Raw genomic sequence first — 24,293 nt, 5'->3', positions numbered from 1 at the left:
TGTTGTGACACCGTGCTACTCGTATTAAGCGTCGACGCTCGTAAGTAAGGACCTTCATATTATTTGGCAAGTATTCTGAGCGGAACACAGCTTGCCCTGTTGTCGTGCTGTTGTGGTACGCCATGGTCAAAGCGCCCTCGATTTTAGTAATAGCAGCGTCAAATAGGGCGGGCGTCCTGTTTTAAGGCAAGAAATGTTGTAAAGGTTCTATCATGAGTCTCGGAGAATTGAGCCCAGTCCGTAAAATTCTAGTATATGTCTTTAATAACTCTTTTTCGTCGCCCAAATGAAGAAGGACTAACAGATTGTCATGGTTTTTTTAGAGTTCATAAATTGCCATTAAAATATGATTATTTTTCAAAACGGCGATATCTAATGCCTCTAAACTCCTGTCTTCGCCAGGTGCGTTGGGTACTGGGGTTTAGGATAACAATCCTCCCTCGTCGGTGTCTTTATTTCAGGTTTGCATCGCTTTAATACATAAAATTTATGAATTTTTGCTGATATTAATGATTTATGGAGTATTCTCAACTTCATATTATTTTGAAATTTATTAGCTTGGTATTTATTGAATTCTCTACATCTAGACAATAGAGTGTTGTGTACTAATTTAAGATGCACTACTTTCGTGTATACGAACGACTCCTTAAGGAAAACGAGCTTACTTATTGGTCATGTCAACTTTCGCTGTCTCCGTCCGCATTACGTACTGCAAACAGTTTTACATCTTGAAAGTTTTTAAATTTTTGACTAAATCATTAAACTATCTGACTACTCCTGCTCGGAAGCATGAGAATTTGAAGCTCAATGACTCGACCGAGCTTAAAAAAATTTATTGAAAAATATATTAATAAATACCCAAATAAGGCAAAAAAAGGGATGCAAACCAGACACCAATTTTGAGTATACTACTGCTCGTCCATCGTAATAGCTTTATATATTTTTAGTTATTACCTTAATTTATACACATATTAAGTGTGTTAAGTTTAAACAGCGGACAATTTCTAAAGACATTAGTATGCCTCATCTTTTTTACTAAACCTAGCTTTATAAGTTATTAGAAAACCTTTAAAATTGGGTAAGAAGGTTTATAAAAGATGCCATCAAGTTTCTTTAATCTTTAGTTAATATAGTTATTTTTTCACTATGATATGTGATAATTTTTTCAGTTTAGTGTAAATTTAAAAGTATTACAAGTTAAAATATTGTTAAGCGGCGTTAAAGAGGTTAGGTGGAAATACAGTAAAATAAGCTAAAATAGCCAAAGTTCCATGGGGGTTATCAGATATAATTGTACTATTCACAAGCAAGCATTGAGACTAAGGAGATGCTACTGCCGTTGAGAATTTTAAGCAGTAGCGAATAAAGAATTTTTATTACTTACTTAACTTGCAGTTAGTGATTATGTTTTCTTAAAACAACTGTGATAGTACCTAAGCAGGAAGCGGAGAAGCTTCTTTTCCCAATACTTGACCTGGTGTGGCAAAACCTCTAACCTTTTTCTAATAGTTCGTCATAATATTACATTATAGAAATTCCAGCAGTGTTTTTAAAAAGTTTATTAGAGGTCAAGAGTTGTTTCCTGCGCCCTTTGTAGGTGGGTGGTAGCTTCTCTGTTGGCAAGTCATTAATTCAAAGTAAAAATTCCTCATATATCATCAAAAGGACATTTAAATCGTCGTTGCTTTCTTGTTATAATGATTTTTTACCATTAAAAGTTAAATGACTTAACTTGTTATAGTAAGAAAAGAAATGCACATTTATGGGATCGTCATCCTTTATAAAGCGAGAGATGAGGCTAAACTTTTAGTCACCGCTGAAAACTTGTCAAGTTTTGGATATTTTCAAAGATCCACGTAATTTATTGTAAAAAAGAATATGAGGAATTCACTAGCTTTTTTATTTAAAAATATTGTGTCCTTTATTTATTTACTTATATAGAGTTCGCGAATTTATCCAATTTTTTGCAATAACTTTATGTATGCGTTTAGCGCCAGGCGCTCATCATTCTGTAGAGGAAGAAGGTTTTTGAAAATCTTCTTTTACTTATATTTTTTAGTTATGTCTATGTAAAGAACAATGAATTGTTATCGTCCGTAATTGCTAACTAGTTAGCGGCTAATTTCTCTATCTTTTTAGTTTGTATTTTTTTAGTAAATTTAAATTACCCTTATTATATATTCTTTTTTCTACTATTTTTTAATAATTTATAAACTGTTCTGTTAGACTTATTATAAACGACGAATGTAATATTTCTAAAACAACTTGAGTTTGTTAGAGTGAATAAAGAAATTAAATTATAATTATAATATTTTTATTGTAATACAATAGTTGTTGCGCTTCAAAAATATATAATAAATATTACCAATTTATATTTTCATAAAAGTTACATTTAAATTACTATGAAATTATTTAATCCTATTATTCGTATACCCTTTTGATTTATTTTTTTTAAATTATTATTTTTAAGAGTATGGAGGAATGTGCCATGTTTATACACGCTACGATAATTTAAGTATTGTGGCTACTACAGAACGCAATTACCCTTCACGAGTCATCTTCTCGTTGATGCACGATTTACTTGATCAATTTAGTAGTCGATTTCCAAAAAACGTGTGGGAAAGTTGCCAGTCAAAAAGTAAATATAGTTTTTCTATTTTATTTAGAATTTACTACAATAATAATGGGGTTGACGGGAAGTAATGATCACCTTTTGTTTTAACTTTATAGATAAAAGAAATAAGGAAAAGTTTTGTGTACTTTTAACTCTGGAATTGTTCAAATTTTTATAAATATAATTTGCTGAAGTGGCCTTTAGATTAATCAATTTAAAATACTTTCTTAATTATGATCTAAGTTAATAATATTTTAGTAGTTTAATATTATTACCGTGAAATTATACACTTAGTAAACCAAAACTTTTATTTAAATTAGTTTCTAATAGATTAAAGGTTGACTGTAAATTGCTAGCAGGATTGAGCAATTCGTCATAATTAATTTTATTTAAAATTTTTTTTTTAATATAAAGAGAATATTTTTTTAGTGTAACAATAATTTTCTTAAAGTTTATAAAAAGTAGTGCTTTCCACAATTTATTTTTTAAGGAGTAGCAGTAATAATTTTTTTTAGATTTTTAAAAAATTTTTTTAATTTTTTAATTTTCATTATCATAATATAAAAAATGCTATAACACAAAATGGTTTATAATAAAAAAAGTGGTTATTACTGGTACATTGACGACTTTAAAACAGATTTTTGATTGGTTTTTCAAAGTTGAAACTAGAACCAATAAAATTCTTAATTCTGTAGTATATAAAAAAATTTTATTATAAAAAAAATAATTATCATGTCAGATCCAATTTCATTAAAAAATTAAATAAACGTTGAGAAGGTTTTATTTGTTTTTAATTTTAATTTTTTACTGTTAGAGAAACACAGCAGTAAAAGTTGCGTATAAATTTTTTTTTATACAAGCATTATCAAAATAAAATTAATGGATCATAACAATTTCATATTTTTATACAATTTCTGATTGGTTGATGAACGCAGAGGAAGCGTAATTTAATATATTTATGTTATTTTTAAATTTTTTTTTTTAAAGACATTGGTTACTTATTATTCAAGTTTGTCTGTGTAGTAACTATGAGCCAATAAGAGAGGATTATTTTTTTGATAATATAACAATTACTAATTTATAAGAAATTTTCAACTACAATACTATTATTGAAGTCTTTAAAAGGTATAATAAAAGAAAATGCTGAATTGATGGGTTTTCAATATATTTTGTTTTCGTGTGTAATAAAAATTGTTCTATGAAAGATACGTGCGTCTTCCTGCTAATAGTTTTATATTCAAAAGGCTTCTTTGCATTTTTAAAGGAAAAACTACTTTTTTTATTAGTGAAAAAATAAAAGATTGAAAAAGGTCGGTAATATACTGTGTTACTGCAACCACGTGGTTTATATAAACACATGAGTTACTAGCATTTTTGTTAGTATTGGTTGTAATTCTTTTAACTCTACCAATAGGGAACTTTCAAAAGGTTTTATAGAATTTAATGTTTTTTTTAAAAAATTTAAGGTAAAAAATTTAAAAAAAATTTATTACAAAAATATTGATTCAGAAATATTAAACAAAAAAAGTAAATAATTATAATAAAAAACAATAATAATAAAATTGTTTCATTTCATTTAATCTAAAAATAAATAAATAAATGATTACTTAAGTATTTTTTAATATACAGAAAGAATTGTTATAATAAATATTATTGGTGTATTATAAATATCCCGTTTACTATTGACTGTTTTTTTAAAAAATTTAAGCAAACTAATTTCCATTGTAAGAGGTTAAATTTTTTCATACCACTTTATAAGAGCAAATATTATTATCTATTGCATATTTAATAATAAATATTATGGAGATGCGCTAAATTAAAAACCTAATAGTAAGCTATTAACTTAATATTATAATATAATACAAAAGTTTTATATATTTATGAAAAATAAAATTGATAAAAACTAGAGTTTGTAACCCTTTTTTAATTCTTATTTAACTTTATTTACAGCTATTTACTTAAAAACTTTCTATAAAGAAGTTTTGAATTAATTAAAATGTATAGTTTTGGTGTTTTTTATTAAATTAGTTGTAATATGGGATTCATAAATTTTGTAAAAATTAATTGGGAGGTTTGAATAATATTTAGTAACGAATAATATTACAAGAAAATGTAAAGTTTTGTAGAAGCCTAATAATTTTATTTTTCTTTAATAATATTATCATTTTAATATATATATTAAAAAAAAGTTAAATCCATCAAGAAAAATTAAATAAATTATTTACTGGTAATTTGGAAGAATAAAAATACGGTAAATATTTTGATAAGCAAAGAAAATTTATTGAAAAGTTATTAGACGTAACAAAATTTAATAATTATAAAGAAAATATTTTAAATTATAATAATTATTTTATTAAAAAGTATTGAAAAATAGTAAACATAAATCGAACTACAATTATTATACGTTTATATCTTAATTGTAACAAAAATTTTAAAAGATTTAAGAGTTTATAATAAGAAACTTATGTAAATAATAAAAGTTTACAGTAATTTTTTCTATGGAATTTGTATAAGTACTTTTTAAATTTAAAACAATTTTTAAAAATACTTGTGTATTTTTTAAAAAAAAACAGAAATTTCTTAAAAATGTTTTTTATAAAAAATATAATATTCTTTTAATTGTAAGGATTTGTAAAATTTAATCTTTGAATTTTTTTTTGAATTTGTATAAACTTATATTTACATCAAAGTGATTAAGAATTTACTTTAACGTAAAAAAGATTAATTTTAAAAATTTATAAAAAAATTGGTTGTACGAAGTTTAATCTACTTTAATCTCATAAGAAACTAATTTTATAAACGTTTTAAATAATTGTTATAAAGTATAATAAAGATATTCATAATCACACTTGAATTTTTTTTTTAAACGTATTGTGCCTATTAAAAATATTATGGATTTATAAAGACTTAATAATTAAAAGTATTCAGGAATTAAAATTGAATTAATTTTTATATAAAAAAAGTTTTACATCAAAATGTTCTTAAGATGCATTTTTGTAATGAAAGAATGCAATAATATAATACTGAACTTACAGAAAAATATTTAAAAATACGTTTAAGTTTGTATAAAAACTTAGAAATAATTGAAATTTAATAATATTCTTTAGTAAAAAATAATAATATAAAATCAACTAAAATTTTATATAGCAATTGTTGAATTTATAATAAAGACTTCAATAGTAACATTTTTTTACAATATAAAAGCATTATCGTTTCCTGAACTGGAAACTCAACTTTTTAAGTATGAGGATCCAGTTAATGCCGATAAGCTTTTGGCCATTCAGAAAGATTTGGAAGAAACTAAAGTTACTCTGGTAAGGAAAATAAAAATCTGAATATTTTTTCTTTCAAGTTTATTATTATAAAATGTTACTTATTTTAGTAAAAAAGTATATTTATATATATAAGAGATTATAAGAAGTTTGAACGTTATTTTCTCCAATAAAATATTATATATTATAATAAAATTAGTATAATATATATAAATATTAAACATTAAAAAGTATAATCTTTTATGAAATATATAATTTAGATAAATTAATAAAAATTTATTTTTTGAATTAAACGATGGTATTCTTCTAGACAACAGGACTCGCAATTTGGGTTTTGGAAATTATGGTTTTTTTTGCTTTTCACTATAAAATTTTGCTGTAGTAAATATTTCACATGACTCACGAGTAATTTTTTCGGGATTATTATTTTTCATGGAGTAATAATTATAAAATGTACTATAAAAATTAAAAATAAAAATAAAAAAGCATAGCCTTTATGAGTTGTAAGGAATTTCATTTACAGTGCAGTTCAAAATCTTTAGTTTCTAGCACTAATTCAACGTTTTAAGACTACTATAAAGGAATCAATCAGTTCGAAAAAGTTTTATTCAAACCATGAAATATAAAACTATGAGCAAAATTTCGTATAGTGAAGTGACATTCACTTTCTTTACCAGTTATGGTTAAAAAAAAATACGTTCAAAATTAAGATTGCTAGTTTTTTGCTGAGGCGGAACGAATTTTTTTTTTGTAGATTTAATCTGAAGTTAGTTTTTTAGCTTCGTTTGATAAGCAAACATTTTTATAAAACTAGTGGTTTTTTTTAGCAGAAATTATTATTTTTTTCAATGATTTATATATTTAGTCATTTTAATTAAAATTTAGAAAAAGTAATCTTATCTTAACCGTTTTTAAGCAAATTTTAACCTTCCACTCTTTTCCCTTATAAAGCTTTTACTTTTTATTATTTCTTATTGTTTGAAGAGCTGATCTTATTTTGCTCTAAATCTTTTACTCATGAAAATGTAATATATATTGTATTTTCTTATATAATTCCTTAATATTACAATTTTCCAGTTAAAATTCTGATTGTAGTTAAACTACCCAACTTTTATTTCAACAAGCAACTTTGAGTTTTCCTTCCTATTTTACTTATGTATTCTATAATATTTTTTTCATACTCGCAAAACCTTATTTTTACTGTGAAAATTTACCTTGTTAAAATTTTTTGACCTATTTAACAATTTTTAGCATAAAACTATTGAATCCGTTCTAGAAAGAGGAGAAAAACTTGAAAACATAGTTGAGAGATCTAATGATTTAAGCGTTCAATCAAAAGTTTTTTACAAAACCGCACGAAAAACTAACTCATGCTGTACATTCATGTAAAAACTTCGAAGATGAATCAACTGTTTCTTTTTATTTAAGTTTAACATAGCTTGGTAAAACAAATCATATTTTCCTCTATGATATTATACGGAATAAACTATTAAATTTGTAATAAAAAAGTTTCTACGGATGCAACAAATTATACTTATTATTTTAAGTAGATTAGGTAACATCTTTAATTATATTTTTTGTTTTCATGCACTAGTACTTACTAAAGAAATATTGTAAGAGGCTAATACTACTTGCTAAAGTACGACACTTTTGATTAGTGTCATTATTCAGTAATATGCTAAAGATGTAACACATAAGAGAAATACACTGATCTTTCTAGGCCGAAAAAAAAGATTTGGAGTCCCTAGAAAACTAGCGTTATTTCTTAGTACGAAAATAATAAAATGGTTGCAGTGATATCAATTTTACCTGGCAATTTCTACTTAAAATAAAAGGAAGTAGCTCTATTAATCTCTACTTCCATTTAATAAGACCTTAGTAAAATCAATAGTTTGACTAGCTCTTAATCTAAACTGTCAGGTCTTCTGACCTTAAAGTTATTTCTAGAAAATTTTCTTTCATTCTAATTGTACTTTATAAGACTATAGAGCTGCAGTTTTGAATAACTTTAATAATATCAACTTATAACTATATTAAAAAAAGAGTAGCATACACACTTCACATTAGTATTTTTTTAATTTTCTGAAAGTGAAGAAATTAAAAATTCAAGTTTGAGAGTGTTTGTTTGCTTTGCTCACCCTGGGAGACAGAGTGGACAAGATGGATGTGAACGTTGAAAATAACATCTCGCCCAAACATTTTAGAAACTCAGTATTTTAAACACGTTCCGGAATAACCAAAACCATAACTGCAATATTTTAATCTAATAATAAAAATGGGAGGAGCTCCGCTCATAATCGGGGAGGCCTGGCCGGCGGGTGACCGCCAGTGTTTCCAGCGGTCTCGGGTCTTGAGCCTAATGCTGCCTCTGCCGGTGGTGGTTTTTAGCGGTCTTCCACCAACTAATCCGAATGGCGGGAGTCCAGGCGCGATATTTTCCGCATCTTCAGTCCTTCGGGAAAGTCATTAGAACTCTCTAAAGAGCGAACACTGATGGGCGCACGTGCTCCAACTCCTGCAGAAAAGGGGACTTCAGATTAAGCGGTTTAAGGACTCAAAAAGACCGGGCGTAGTATGCCCAGTGTTAAAAAAAAATTATATAATTTCCTGTTCCTAATTATTCCTTGGCCCCTTTGTGAATTTTTACTCAAATTTTATTAAAACAGCCAAAGAAAATAATTTTAAAAAGCGAGTAAATTTTTGTTTCATAGGCTTATGTATGTTTTTCCAGTAATAACGCAAAATACTAAGATCAAAGTAGGCTATTAGTAGTACTTGTCTATTTGCCCGAGCGTCAAGAAAACTTTAATTTACTGTAAAAAGTAGTATAATTTTCGCAACATTGTCTATATGTTTCTCTTAAGAGATTTATTTTTATCAGAGCAAAATTTGGTTATTAAGAAATTTGTTCTTAGTTTCTAGTGAAACTTAAATTTAAGGACAGGAATCTATATATGAATGTAATATGACCTGATATTGTTTATTTTATTTAGAATGCAGTAGCAAACAAGCATTTTTTTAACTTTTTCCTAAATAAACGCATTATAATTACAATTTTCTTATTAAAGGCGTAGAAGGATCTTACTGCAAAACTAAATTTTCTTATTAGTGTAGATTAACACAATGTGTCCCGTACTAATTCATAGGTTTAGAATGAGTTAATTAAACTGACTTTTTGGAAATAACTTTTAACATCTAAACAGATCTTTTTGCTTGTGCTGAAACTTAACGTCCTATATTTGCTATACATAGTAAATTTAAAGAAATCTCGGTTCCAAGACATACTCTTTTACCTAAAATTAAATAACCTCCTTGTAGTACCTACTGTAAACAATTCAAAAATTCAAAATTAAATTTTACTTAAACCAAAAAATCTCAATTACACAAGTATTAACACAAAACATATTGAATCGAGAAAAAGATCCAACGCTTCTAAAAGATAAAAGTTTAATGGGAACTCAAATTATATCGACATAAAATTATTTTTCGCTTCCTTAAAGCTACAATTTTTTGTGGTCGGGTATTAGATATTTATTAATTTTCGCAAGCACAAGGAAAAGCCAGAAATATACACCAACTATTAAAGAGTTTCAATAAAGAAACGAGTAATTGCCAAATTCCACTAAATATAGAAACAAAACAATCCAACAACAAAATTCACAGAGGGACTCTGCCTAATATTGTATTAATTATTTTATTCATCCAAAAATTTGTATATATACTTTTTATTATTGAATTTTCCTAGCGGTTATAGTTTGTCTTTAAAAAGAGGTCACATTTCAATAAGAAAAATAAACAAAATTATCCTCAAACAGTTTAAATAAAGTCGGTCTTTTTCGAGAAATAATTAAATTTAAAGTTATAATTTAATAAGGTTATAAAGTTTAACAATAATATATACTTTTCTTATAAATCTCTCTTAAAGATATGAGTATATAAGTTAACTAAATTCTACAGAAAACTTAAAAGCTATCCTCCAGAAACTTTTAACATTGAAAAAATAAACTCTCGACCCAAATATATTAAAAGTAAAATATGTCTTTTTCATTTAAAAAGCCATGAAAACAACAATTTTAAGAGAAATTAATAAATTTTTAAAAATTTTAAATTAATTTAAATTTTAATTAAATCTGTAAAAGTTTGGTAAATATTTCAAGTAAAAAAAAACTTTATCTTCGTCATAATAAGTGACTAATAATAATTTTTATCTTTTTTTTTAACAACTAATATTTCTAATATGAATCCACTACAATATATAAATAAATATCAATATTTTATTATTTGTAACTGTTCTTAAAAGTAGTTTCCACCATAAGAAATAATAAAAAATAACATATATATATGTTCTATTTACTATAAAGGGACATTTAACATGAGAAATAAAACATTAAAAAAAATTCCGAAATTTATTTTTATATCCCTCTTCGTGCATATTGCTGGCTTGGCGACAACTGGCTGCTGTCGATTCCACACTTTTGAAAAAAAAATTATTATAAAATAAATTCGTTATAATAATAAATTTTTACACCCGTTATATAATTTCTTTATATAATAATATTTTCTAAAGTTAATTAGAAAATTATGAAAGTTATTAATAAGTTTTAATAATAATAAAAAAAAGTTAATAAAGTCAATTATAAAATAAAAAAATCAATCCTAATCGTTTTAAAAAAATAAGAATTATAATATTTTTTAAAGTTCATAGCTAACTTTTTTAGAATTTAATAATAAGTTATAAGAAAATAAGAATTATAATAAACATCAGTAACGATTAAAATTAAAAAAAAGAAACCAATTACATCCTTTTTATCAATTCTTATATTATAAATATTTTACTTTTCAAAGTTTATAACTAATTTACTCAAAAGTAATTAATATTTTTAATTTAATATTAAGATATCAATCATCTGTTTTATCATTCTTTATTGTAGATAATGATAATATTTTCCAAAGTATATCACAAATCTACTATATGTACCTACAACAATTTAACAAAAGAGCAACCAATATAATTTATTTTATCAGTAAAAAAAATATTATATTTTTTAAAAGTTTATAACTAATTTACTAAAAATTAAATACGATTAAAAAATGAGAAAAACCCTTTACATTCGATTTATCAATTCTTATCAAAGTTTATAACTAATTTTCTACAAATAAATAACAAATTATAATTTAAAAAAGGGAAAATCAATTACAATTGTTTTATCGTTTTTTATCAAATAATATTATATTTCAAAGTTTAAAACTAACTTTCATAAAAAATTCTAAGAAAAGAAAAATATAATAAAATTATTAACAATAATTAAAAATTAAAAATTAAGAAATCAGAAATAATTATATTCGTTTTATCAATTCTATAATAACTATAATTTTTCAGAATTAATAAAGTTACAATAAAAAGTTGTAAATTGAATTAAAAAAAGATATTTTAATATTTAAAACTAAGTAAAATTTCTTGAATGAAAAAAATCTATTTGTAAAATTTTAATTTTAATATAATAATCAGAAATATATAAATATTATATACAGTTTAAAGCAATACTCCGTTTTTTAATAAATTTACACCCGAAAATCAAAAAATATTTAAATTAAGAACTCGAAGTTAATAAATTTATAAATTATTTATAAATTTTAAATTTTTTTTTTTAAAAAAAAAAATTATGTCAATCTTTTTAACAGAAAATCACCCTTTTAATATTAATTAGAAAAACTTAAATCTAACTTTCACCCACAAAAAAACATGAAATTATTAAAAATAAAAGTAAACAGTTCGAAAAACTAAAGAAAACTAAAAAAAATAGTACTGGTTTTTTCTATTATTTATTAATAAAATATATAAAAAAGATTTATATATATATTATTTCTTAGAAAAATTCTAAATTAAAATAAATAAAATATTAAAAATGAAGGTTAAATTTGGTAAGAAGTTTATAATAATTTATAAAAAAGTTATTTTTATAATTAATTAAGTTTTATTTATATATAATTCCTATTGAACTTTTAATCGATATATTTAAAAAATCTTATATAATTCAAATGCTAATTATATAACTAATTAATAAGAAAATAAATTATATGGGACAAACTAATAACTAAACACTTTTTTATTATAAACTTAATTAAAATAAATATTATAAAATAATATAAAAAATTAAAATTTATAATAAAATTTCAAGACTAGTTTATAAAATAACCTCAATTATAAATTAAAAATATAAAAGTAAAAATATATATATAAAATTATATAAAAAGGAGAAGTATCATTAGAAGATAAAACTTAAAAGTTAATAAAAGCGAAAATAAAATTTAAAGCAGTTGTAGTTTTTATATAAAAAAAAGTTAATGAACAATAAATAGTTTTAAAGTGTATAAAAAAGTAATAAAGTTATTTGTATTATTATTAAAGATACCATTGGTGCTCCTAAATTCTCACTAACGAGTAGTAAAACTTCGGGGTTTTGGTAATGCGTGACGGCCTGGACAATCGCTTCCGCTCGTTTCTTGGGATCTTCACTTTTAAATATTCCCTTTAATAATAATAATTTATTATAATAACAAAAATTTTCTTAAGTATAATAACCAACAATAAAGATATAAAAATGCAAGTTTATAAGCAAGTCGATTAGTCATAATTAAATTAATCAGCAAAAAGACAGAGCTTACAGATCCAACAAACACGCCGTCGCAGCCGAGTTGCATCATTAAAGCAGCGTCGGCAGGGGTGGCAATCCCTTAAAAGAATTAATAGTAAAAAACAACTACTAAGATTTGAATATAGTATAAATAAGCGAATAACAAGAAGCCATTAAAATATATAATAATTTATTCATTAACTGCCTAACAAAAACAAGAAATCTTAATAGGATACAGTTAGCAAAAATTATGAACAACTTAAAAAATACTAAAATTCAGTAAACTAGAATTATTGTTCCTCAAACACTAAAAATAAGTCCTTAACAGTAAAAAAAAATTAATTTATTTATGATTCATATAAGAAAGTCATTTACTATTAATTGTTAATAAACTTCTTTCAAAACTGTCATAAAAAAATTTCTAATTCCAACATTTGATATAATATAGATAATGGCGAATAGTGGAGCCCAAAAAAAAGTCAACAATCGTAAATAAACCATCAACAACGTAAATTTATCAGTATCAAAAAAAGTATTCAATCAAATTTTTTACGCACAAAAAATATATATAAAAAGACCTCCAGCGGCAAAGCAGACTACAGGAAGGCGCTGGAGTTCACAGACTTCTTCTACCAACCCAACATAAACTCCTTCTTGTTCGGCGTATTCAAAAAGTTCAGTAGAATTCATTGAAGCCAATGATTTGATTTCCCGCTAAATAGCAACAAATATAAAGAAACATTTCACTATATAAAATAATTTAATTTACAATATTTAATTTTCTTAATATTTTATTGAATAAATTTACCTTAATTTTATGTTTCTATAGTATTACATTTTTATATGATCTAAAAAAAAGCGATAAAATTTTTTTTTTTTATAATACAAATTGCTTAAGAAGTGGTTAAGAAATGGGTGGTTACATTTTTCATTAAAATTTAGGCTTCTGTATATAAAAGTTCTAATATAAATACTTTAACTACTATTAATATCATTTAAAGCTTTCTTTATTTAATAAAATTTGGATTTCATTAAACATTAATTATTAGTATTATTCATTACATTTTCACATATAATATAAAGTTCGTAAACAAGTATTTTATTCCTTTTTCATTTTATAACATAAAGATTTTTATTTTAAAAACAAAATTGGAAAACGAATATTTTTTCTTGTTTATAAAACAGGCACTTTTATACTTAAATATTGTGTAATAGTATAATAATAATTGAATATTCCCTCTGTTAAGAAGGCATTGCACCTAATTTGTATGTAACTCGGTAGATCAAATATATTTATTTAAAAGCACGCATATAAATTAAATTCTTAAATCAGAGAAGATGAACTCCAAACCGCATGCCTCCTTCCAACCGCTTTCTAATTAATGGTAATTTATTTGATTCCTTTTACTTGGGGGGGGGCAGGAATGTTCCTTGTTAGCTCCTATGCACTTTTTATATACGTTAACTCTGCTTCCGTTGGTAGTAAAAATGGATCTAATCTTAAACTTCTAAAGTAAATCCATCCAGCCAACCATCGCCGCTGATATTTCGGCTTATACTTAAGTAAATACTTTTTCCATTATTCTCATCTCGTTTTTACATATGCTGCTTCTGCTAAACGTAAATCTCTCGTAAAGAAAAGAACGGATAAAAATTTATATATAATATTAAAAATACTAAAAGAATAAAAATGGTAGCCAATCGACTTGTCAAAAAATGCAGGCGCACTAAGGGGAACTCCCTATATCAATCTTTGGCCCCAATTTTAAAAAGGCTTTTATAGTCCGACTTATAAATAATCTTTCCCGGCAAAAAAATTGATTTCCGAGAAATGTGTATAGTATCAACAGATCGGCTTAAACTATGTGCGCGTGTTTAAAATCCAGTCTCACAAATGTAAATAGCGCACTTAACACCATGCAAATGGTAGTGATTGTGATGTTACCTCCCCAGTTTCTATTCTGCAACTCACTCACACATATTTTATTCCCAAGATGGCCCAGAGTTTGTCCAAGTAAACAATAATTCTTTTTCTTTCTTTAGTTAAAATTTCTGTTTCAATAGACTATTCCCGAACATAGTACTTCCAATCATGCACTTCTACTACCTTCCTGTTTTTCCCAATAGTCATCGGCCATCGTCTTACTCTTGGGGTATAATTTCCTGAGATGACATCCGCCTCCAGTTTCCATTAGCTAATCTAAAATTTCTTTACTTTTTTAGTGACTGTTTAACGTGTCGGCACTACTACTGCTACAGATATAAACCTTTTTCAATTTTTCAGACTTTACATCATCTTTAACATTATATAAAAATGTGCTAGCTCTAAAGATATTAAGATTTTGCTTGTATATATACTGCGACAATCACTTGGCCTGAATAGTTTATTCACATTTATCATTGGACGGGAAATGGTTTACAGTACCTCGCTACTCCACTGGTGTTCGGCTCAGACTGCCTCTCTAACGTGGCGCATTGGGACCTGCTACCCACATACCCTTAAAGCCATCTAGTAAAGTCATCTAGTACGGAACTCGCACTAATAATAACTATAAATTTCGCCCACTCGAAGCACAAGTATTTTTCCACAACTACCAATACGGTGTTGCAGCCGTTAGACATAATCATTATGTCTGCTAACGAGCGGAAGCTGCTTCAATTAATGCCTTTCTTAGTTCGGTTTAAGCCTTACTATTCCCAAAGCGCTGGCAAGTATTATCACACAAGTCTATCCAATCAGGTCGTTCGCATTAATTCTTTCTTTCTTCTACCAGAGCACCTTACGGATCGCTAACTAAATTAACTTCTTCAAAAACGTATTAAAGATCCAACAAATGCTAGGGCTACCCCCGTCTATGACGCTATCCTTAACATTAACGAATGCATCACACACCGCCAAAACTACTCCTGCTTCTTTTCCCCATTAAATTTCGCTCCCATCGTAAGCAGCGCGCTAAAAAGTCCACTAACTATCAGTATGGGGAAAATATTTGGTCGCAAAACTCAAGCGCTTGTGGAAAACTAATCAACCCCTGTACGTATTTTTTTAGACTTAAAACATATTAATATAAGGTCATCAGTAATTAACGTCGGTTTCCCCCCCCCCCCCAAACAATGTAACTGAAGGTTTACAAAAAAAAACCGATAAAACACACAAAACTAAATAACAATTCAGTAAGCCTCGCCACGAAGCGGTCGTCAATATGGACATAATTATCCTAAGGCTTCTTCGGTACTCAACTGGCGCTTCGATGTAGCCAGTAGGCAATGCCGCATGCGTCTACCATATAAAGTAAAAACCAAAATCTTTTCTAGACTTCCGCACAATCTTCCTCTAACGAAGATCTAGCATCATCTATGATACTCGCTTTATAACTTCTCATAACGCAGCTTACAAAAAACCTTATATTTATTTTGTATATGAAGTGCAGTACTTCCTTCGCAAGCAATAATATTTTATTTAGCATAATTAAAGTTATAATAAATTGTAAAAAAAATTATAGAAAGATTAATAATTTATATAAAACTATAAAAAGAATAAAGTTATTTAAAGTTTATAATATATATAAATATAAACCAATTATTTGTAGTTAATAATAATAACGAATATTCATATATAGTAAAATTGCAAGTTAATAATAATACGTTCAGGCGCTTCATGTGGCGAACGGCCTCGACCACGTTCCCTGTGCCCGCTTCGCCTTTTGTTCTAATCATTACGGCTCCCTCTTCAATCCTCCGAAGTGCTTCTCCTATAACAATAAAAAATTGTGAAGTCAACATAAATGAAGGCATGTACATTTATAAAAAAATCTATTGGCTGGCTTCCAGTATCTACATATTTGTTACAAATACATTTGTTAATAGTATTAATAATTCTTAAATTTTATATGTTAATAATAATATTGCGCATAACTTTACTTAAAAAATATATTAATACCAATAAAACTTTTTAAAATATAAAAAAGTTGAAATAAAAATAGCAATAAAAAAGATTAATAATAAAAAGGACCATAAAAGGTATTTATATTATTATTAAGAATGGTGCCATCTTTGAAACAGCTATAAAAATCGATATATTATAATATAAACTTCGGTTTTTTAATAAAGGTATAATTAAAAAAGTAAACCGCAAACTTTACATATACTTCAGTATTAAAAAAAATTTTATATATAAACGAAGAAGCTGGTAAAGTTCTTTAAAAAAATTACTTTAATAATAACAACCAATAAAAATATTAAAATCTGAAAAGCAAAATAATGAATTCCAAAAATACCCAAATTTCTTGCGCCACAGACAAATGGAATTTTAAAGGGTGACTTGTAAATGTGCTCTTCCTCGTCTGCTGGAGTTAACACTTCGCTTTCATCAATAAAATCAACGCACAGCTCTTCCAGGATTTGCGCTTCCACTGTGTGCCCAATGCGCACTTGTTTATAGAATTACGTACAATAACTTCATATAATAATATATAGGCATCCAATAAAAAGAAATAAAGTTACAAAGTCACATATCGCCGCAATACGTTTAAGTATATAAACGAGGTAAAAGGCAGGCAGTAATTCGTTAATATTAAAAAGTTGTGAAGCGCAGAATATTGCATGAGAAAAAAGACTCGTTTACTGGACAAAAAAACTGAATTTTCTAATAAAATCAGCTGCCATTTTGTTATAATTCAGCGCAGAATAAAAGTATTTTGGTGCAATGAGCGCAAAAAAGGCCACAATGGAACTTTCGTCATCCTTAAAACTTTTGTGGGGATCTTCCGTGCGCATAAAAAGAATACAGCAGAAGCAAAAATTATTTAATATAAAATTATTTTTATAAATATTTAAAACTTTTTCAAAAAAGTAATTAATTTTTTATTTTCTAAAACTTTAAAGAATTTCTTCATAATATAATAAAATTATAAAAAACAAAAATATCTATAAAGTATCATATAAAAGTGTATAATACAATTTTTGTAATAGAATTTTTCTTTTATATTTTTATTAGAAATGTTTGTTGTAGGGTATTTTTTGTATTAAAAAATTACATTTTAACAAAAAGTTTTTATATACTTTTTAATACTTTTATGATATATTTATAGTTTCGAACATAATAATAAAAACCAATGCTAGTATAAATATTAATAAACTTATTTTTGTTTAACAGTTTTATATAGAAACACAAAATAAACTTTAATAAAAAAAATAAAACTTTTTTCTTTCAAGTTTTGTAATTCTTATGTAATTCTACAAAAGCAATATTAATAATTTTCTGTAACTCTTCTATATATTTACTATGAAAATAATAACTAACTTTTATAACATAAAACCAAGTAAAGATATAAGAATACCTAATAAAACAAAAAGTTAATAAAAAAAACGAGTTGCATAATTTTTCCACTAAACTTATAAAAATATAGAACGTTCACGGTATTTTCAAAAAGTTAACAATTTTATAAAAAAAAATACCAAACAGTTAAATATAAAAATTTATCTAATAAAATTCCAAAAAAAAGGCGCTTAATTTTTATAGAAATCATATAAAATAATGAAACCTTTCGCCATTACTGGAATAGTAATGCATTTTTTAATCTCTTTAATAAGCGCAGGATCGCTCATTCTCGCTACTCCTCCTAATAATAAAAAGTTATACTTATTAAAAAAGTTACAAATAATGATATAATGATTAAGGATATTGATTATTATTAAATAATGATTAATTAAGAGAAAAAGTTATATATTAAAATAATAATAACATTATTGTTACTTATAGCGTTTTTACAAGTCTTTAAAAGTTTTTCTATTATAAAAAAATTATAATACAATCATTACTGGAAAACAAAGAAGCACAAGTAAGAAAGTTTTAAATGTATATGAAAGATACAATAAAATAATATATCTCTTCGAAAAAAATAGGAAATGAGGCTTATTAGTAGTAAAGAAACTTATATAAAACCGATAAGAGTTAATTAAAAAAAAATTCACATAAATTTTATCCAAGAACAGAAAGCGCCGGAAGTGTGACAGAGCACAACTATTATTATTAGCAAAGTACTAGAAGCAGCAGCATTGTCCGGCGCGCAGAATAATAATTATGATAGAAAATATCATGCCAAATTAGTAAATATGACATTAAAGAGTTAGAGCAGCTTGCTACAAATAAGATAACTTCTATTAATTTATTATTATATTAGTAATAATAAAAGGTTTATAAAGTTGGCTTTCTTTTAGTTTAAATTATTAAAGCAAAGATATATCACTTTTATAACTAATAAAACTTCGCTAAGTTGCAAAGCTGAGTTGTAGATTTTGAGTAAAAGAAGAAGAAACGTGAGTTATAAAAATCGTAAAGAATGGTTTCATAACGAAGTATATAAATAAATTTAATAAATAAATTTAATAAATTCTAGTAATACTGTATAAATAAATTGAAGGAAAATTTTTTTATCTATAAATACTATAAATATATGTCCAAAATGTTTGTTAAGTATACAAAAATGAATAAAATATACTTTCCTTTCATTATATTAAAAATAAAAAAATTAATATAAATTTTCAAGTATAAATTAAATATATATATAAAAAATATTTTAGAATATACTATAAATTATAATAAGTTATGTATACGTAGATCTGTACCTTCTTTGCGTATATCCGCTGGAACGCGCTCGAGGGCCATAACGGCGCAAGCTCCCGCAGCTTCAGCAATTTTAGCGTGTTCTACTGAGACGACGTCCATAATGACGCCGCCCTAAAAATGTTATTACAAAAAAGTCTATAATATATTTTAATTTAAACTAAAATAAAAATAAGCATCAAAAAGGCTACTTTTTGAAGTTTTTAAGTTTATGAATCATGATTAAAAAAAAAGTTTTAGTTTTTAATAGGAAAGTAAACTAAATCTAGCTTTTAGTGAAATCCTCCTATAAACAGTAAACTGTAAAGCTTAAGAAATATTAGAATTAAGCTTCAAACCTCAAACATTCTCGCTAATCCCCTCTTTAATGTGTCATCTTTTTGTCTTTCAACTAAACAGATTAAATAAGAGAAAAGCAAAACAAAAAAAAGACAAACTCGGTTGGTCGCAACGGCAAATATCCTTAAACCTTCTTTTATTCTTTCCCTAATAATAATTATTATGATATTTTTTTAAAAAAAGTTAATAAATATAAATAATAAACTTTCTATAATGTACAATATATTTAAAAATAATTGCCCAGATAAAATTCATTAGGGCGTCTTTGATAGTTAAAAGGGCTTCAAGTCTCGAATCTAAATTCGGCAAATCTTGGTATATCATTAAAGGATGCACTATGAATATGTATATAAGTTAACATAAATTTCTCTTTAAACAACTTTTTACGCAAAATAACACAACATTAGAAGTAGCGAAAAGTTTCAAAGAAGGCAAGGGAGGCTAGCTAATTTAGAAACAGAAGTCTCGAAACATTGCTTGCTTTTCAGTGGTTGCTTTTATTTCACATGAATACTAGCATATCACACACGACCTGGCAATCGTGTTCTTTTTTTCGATATTTTAGAATATTATTTAAAATATTTTTGTAAAAAAAAATTTCTTAAATATTAATTACAGTGGCTGTTATTTTAATATACTTAGCATTTTTTCTTGGATTTTAAATGGTTTGCGCAATAGATCTAAAAACAGCTTGCAACCTAGAGTAGTTCTTGTTCTACCTGAAAGTGTTGTTTTAAAACTAAAGACGCCGTTGTGGCTGAGGCTAACCTTTAACGTGTATGTGATTGCTCTGTAACTTACCACTACTGGTTTGCTTTAGAACTTTTAGAGTTGGCTGGGATTTTTTTATATCGGGTTTTTGTAAGTGTTGTCTCCCTAGTTTTCCACGTAAGTAGCGGAAACAGAATCTGCATATAAAATAAATTTTTGAGTAAATCCACTATTGTTGTTTGTATCATTCTGTAAACAACACAACCGATTAGTACAATTTAAGGTAATAGCTATTAAATAGAGAGTAAGAGAAGTCTGTTTTAAGTTATACAACATTTTTTTAAGTTGGAAGAACTTTAAGTCCGTGTTGTGATATTTTTCGCTATCTCAGGCGCCAACTAACAAAGATACAAGTAAGAAGACTTCTTAATTAAAAGTTTCAAGCTAATATGACGTACATTCATAAACATTAGCGCTTTGCTCTAATCTTAATTTCCACCTCGCAGACTCCTGTAAATATTAAACGGCTGCATAACTGGCTATAATTTAATATTAATGTTTTAGTTATAAGTATGACAGAGAGATAGCTTTTTTATGTAAGTAATAATAGTTTTACAATAAATTGTCTTTTCACTTGTTTTTTTTTAACTAGTTTACTGAAATTTTAATCCTACTCACACAATGAATTGGGTAGATGCCTCGGTAAAAGTGAACGTAGAAAGCTTGGTTTTGCTAAAACTAATTATTTTGCATATTTCGTATTCAGTTTCTGGGTGCCACGATGTGTTTGGAGGCTTACAACAAGTGCGCCTATCCGGAGTTTGGAGTAAGTTCTGGAGTCTACTAATTGTTTGGCCGCCTGCTAACATGTTCAAACTCACCAGTAGTTGCCTCGTTTCAGGCCCAGGTCATAGTGCAGCGTGCCATGGCGCTGGTCATTAGTCGCGGAGCTTGTTTGACGCAAGAGTGCAATTGTTGGTTGTTTCGTAAGTTAGGTAATATGCGTAGGCCATAAAAGGGTGCACGTCCGCATCATGGCGTATTTTATTTCCCGGGGACATTGTGCTTTTCGCACAGCAGCGGGTAGAGTAAGTGGGTTGCCGCTAAATCTACATTTTTCCTTTGCTTCTGGGAATAAGAATTGAGTAAAATTAAATTAAATAGGTTAATGACAAGGTGGAGTCCTGATAGTGTTAGATGTTTAAGCATCTTATTAAAGATACCTTCAGGGTCTGTTGCCTTTATAGTATGGAGTTACTCGAGTACAGCACCAATTTCTTTCTCTATGCAAGGGTCTTGCGAACCAAACTTTTTTTTAATGAGCACAGTGTTTATACATTTCCTACGTAGCCTACATGTTTGCTTTCATAATTATTTATGGAAGGGCAAAAGGTTGGAAGAGTAAATATTCTGCAAATATGGAGGCTGTTACAGCAGCAGAGTAAGCAATCTTTTGTCGTTGTAAATAGGGGGTATGCTGGTTATTTTCTTTTTACCGGATAATTAATCCTCTTCCGAATGGATGTATGGGAGGAATTTAATAAGTTAAGTTTGTTGTCCCACATGTGGTTGAAAAATATCCTTATTTCCTTTATTATTCTTTTGTTCAAATTGTTTATAGCGTTTTGTAAATAGGATATAAACTCGCTTTTCATTCTTTTTTTTAAACGTTGCCTCCTAATCAATTTTTTATGTTAACGGGGTAGAAGGGACTAAAAACGCCCTTTGGTTTTGTAATTGAGACTTTGTCAAAAGAATAGATAAAGGCGTTTTCGAGATAAGAATTGGGGTCGTCGACCTCTAAAAGGTTTACCCAGTTATTAGGTCAACTAATGGGTTATCAACTGCTTTTTTGAAAACCACCCAGTCTCTACTTTAAAATAGGTTACGAGGGTTAGAGGGTCTCTAACAGTTATTTCTATTAGTGTGAGATCATCATCTGCTAAAAGCTGGTGGGGTTGTGAGAGAGGTTGGCATTAAAGTGTTCAGTAATACTTCTATGTCCAGAATATCTAGAGTGTCTCGTGTTGAATAATTTATGGGCTCGGATGAATATAAGCCAAGACAATTATTTTGTCCAGTTCATTGTCTAAGAATTTTTTCATTGGAATTAGATTTCCACAGATTTTTCACAATTCAAGATTATATGCTTATAGTTAAGGTCACCGCACAAAATGGTTTGGTTTCATTAAAAAAAAAAAAATAACTTTAGGGCTTAATCCTTTATCTGGGTCATTAATTTTTTTCTTGTGAATATACGTATATATGGTCCGCTTGTGCAATCTTTAGATTAAATACTTTGATTTGATTACTATTTACAGCTTTTATTCTAAAAAATGCATCATAGTATTACTAGCTTTTAAACCTTCAGAAAAGCAACAAATTAACAATTGGACTTCTGTAATATTATACCTATTAATAAAAAGTGACAAAGAAAATTCCTGTGGTATACTTGCAATACCCCACTTTTGTGTTATGGTAATAACCTCATATCAGCTTTCTCTAATGCCTTATTAGAATAGATCAATCCGTTTATCTTAATTATAATTCGAAGGTTTCAATTTAGTTAACGCCTCAAGCGCTTATGGTGAAATATAACCTTATTTAGTTGTAATGAGCAAATTAATATTTTCTCTTCTTCTCTTCGATGAAACAGATATTGCTCTATATATTAAAGTTCTATCTCTAGGTGTTTTAAGTTCTTTCTTCTCGATTATTGTGCTTAATTCTATTACTACGAGCTTAGAATTCTTAGTGTCCTCGTTTAGTTTCCTTTTTCCTACGATCTGTTCTATGTTCTTTGCTACTTAGCTTAAAGGTAGTTCTTTTAACATTAACATTAATAACTCTCCGTATTTTTGTTATTCAACCACATTTTTGCTCTTTTCATCTTGAAAGAACTTTATAACCGGCTGGGTTAATACGTCTTAAATTATGTGCTCAGAGGCACAAAAAATAAAGTAGGTGGTAAAAATAATTTTTTTAAGGCAGTTATTATAAATTTATTAGCTTTTTTTTTTAAAGAGGTTTCTCTTCCATTTAAAAAGACCTTCTTTAATTGAACTTTCCCTGCTGGGTAAGCATGCTCACTATCGGTTGTTAAACCTTTTTTTTAGAGCTATATAAAAATATTTTAATTTTAAGCTGTATTTCAATAATGTTTATAAAAATCACTTTATATAAAGACATTAAAAAAAGATATATAATATATGGAACTAAATAAAAATTCAAATAATTGATAGGATAAAAAATAAACTAATAGCCCCTAAAATTTATAGTACCTTAAAAGATAACTCGCTTTTATTTCCGCTATATATACCACGCCATCGCCTTTAAAACTTACCAGTTAGAGGCAATACCGGTTTTCATTTGTTACTCAAGTGTAGTTGTCAAAGATGTATAGCAGGGAGCAAGTCTAGAAAAAAAATAATTTTCCTGCTTTGTTTCCTGGATGGCTTCAAACTAATGCGATTGCTAGCTGGTATCGTCTCATTGAGGTTCTTTTACAAGGATGTAAAGAGTGGAGAGCTTCCTATTATAAAGACGCATTGTGCTCCCCATGTCGTTGGCAAGGAAATTTTCTGGTGCTTTCGGTGGTGTATTTTAAGGTCATTATAGATTCTTCGCTGTTCGTGGCGTACTCAAGTGATTACTTGGTAGTAAAGGTCAAAGCAGCAAACCAGTCGTTATATCGTCTATTGCCCAGCAAAAGTAAGCTTTTTTTGTGCGAATAGGAAAGCGCAGCATGTGTTGTGCAGTTGACTAATCATAATGTCTGAACCTACAACTAATTAACAATACATCCTCGCTTTAAGATAGTAAACAGCTGCGCTTTCAATAAAAGCACCGTGATATGTTCACAATGATACACTAAACCTCGAATTACAGGTTGTGTCACTAGCTTTTAGGTACGAATAGCTGGCCACGCTACTCGTCTTTTAACATAAAAAACCGTCCTCAAGGTGCAACTCTAAGTAAAATTAGTAGCAGTGGAAGTAGAGTATTTTACCACTCATGACTAGGCAAAGACAAGCCATAAATTTTATCTTTTTCCAAGGCTTAACTTTGTGCTTTAAGTTAAACTAAAGCCACCTTGC

General features: G+C 27.0%; 1 protein-coding gene and 2 long non-coding RNA genes across 3 annotated transcripts; 2 read left to right on the top strand and 1 right to left on the bottom strand.

The window, feature by feature from the left end:
- The first annotated feature begins 1,550 nt into the window (after nt 1-1,550).
- On the top strand, nt 1,551-2,018 carry LOC135146081 (uncharacterized). The gene is made up of 3 exons (XR_010283667.1): nt 1,551-1,637; nt 1,742-1,856; nt 1,942-2,018. It is a non-coding gene; the product is annotated as an uncharacterized LOC135146081 (long non-coding RNA).
- Nucleotides 2,019-2,480: 462 nt separating this feature from the next.
- Nucleotides 2,481-7,266, top strand: LOC135146080 (uncharacterized). Its single transcript, XR_010283666.1, has 3 exons — nt 2,481-2,638; nt 5,819-5,928; nt 7,138-7,266. It is a non-coding gene; the product is annotated as an uncharacterized LOC135146080 (long non-coding RNA).
- Nucleotides 7,267-10,273: 3,007 nt separating this feature from the next.
- LOC135146067 (uncharacterized) lies at nt 10,274-19,939 on the bottom strand. Its single transcript, XM_064078226.1, has 12 exons — nt 19,888-19,939; nt 19,726-19,820; nt 19,584-19,632; nt 19,485-19,537; nt 19,149-19,260; nt 18,065-18,142; nt 16,799-16,951; nt 16,167-16,273; nt 13,100-13,235; nt 12,553-12,620; nt 12,300-12,416; nt 10,274-10,358 (listed from the first exon to the last, which is right to left on the bottom strand). Exons 2-12 carry the CDS (start codon nt 19,807-19,809, stop codon nt 10,299-10,301), a joined length of 1,017 nt encoding a protein of 338 aa, XP_063934296.1. The 5' UTR covers nt 19,810-19,820; nt 19,888-19,939; the 3' UTR covers nt 10,274-10,298.
- Between the last annotated feature and the right edge of the window lie 4,354 nt (nt 19,940-24,293).

Source organism: Zophobas morio, unplaced genomic scaffold (genome assembly GCF_036711695.1).
Source record: "Zophobas morio isolate AGI-343-1 ecotype UQ-CSIRO unplaced genomic scaffold, CSIRO_AGI_Zmor_V1 ptg000207l, whole genome shotgun sequence".
Classification (NCBI taxonomy): domain Eukaryota; kingdom Metazoa; phylum Arthropoda; class Insecta; order Coleoptera; family Tenebrionidae; genus Zophobas; species Zophobas morio.
This window is presented reverse-complemented; position numbering and strand designations above follow the sequence as displayed.

Excerpts from the sequence above, each read along its gene's own strand:
- LOC135146067 (XM_064078226.1), bottom strand. The coding sequence starts at position 19,809 with ATGATATACCAAGATTTGCCGAATTTAGATTCGAGACTTGAAGCCCTT. Across the intron at positions 13,236-16,166 it reads GCCACATGAAGCGCCTGAAC|CGGGAAATCAAATCATTGGC; the intron begins GTATTATTATTA and ends GTTGCTATTTAG. Across the intron at positions 10,359-12,299 it reads AGAATTTAGGAGCACCAATG|TGTGGAATCGACAGCAGCCA; the intron begins GTATCTTTAATA and ends TTTTTTCAAAAG.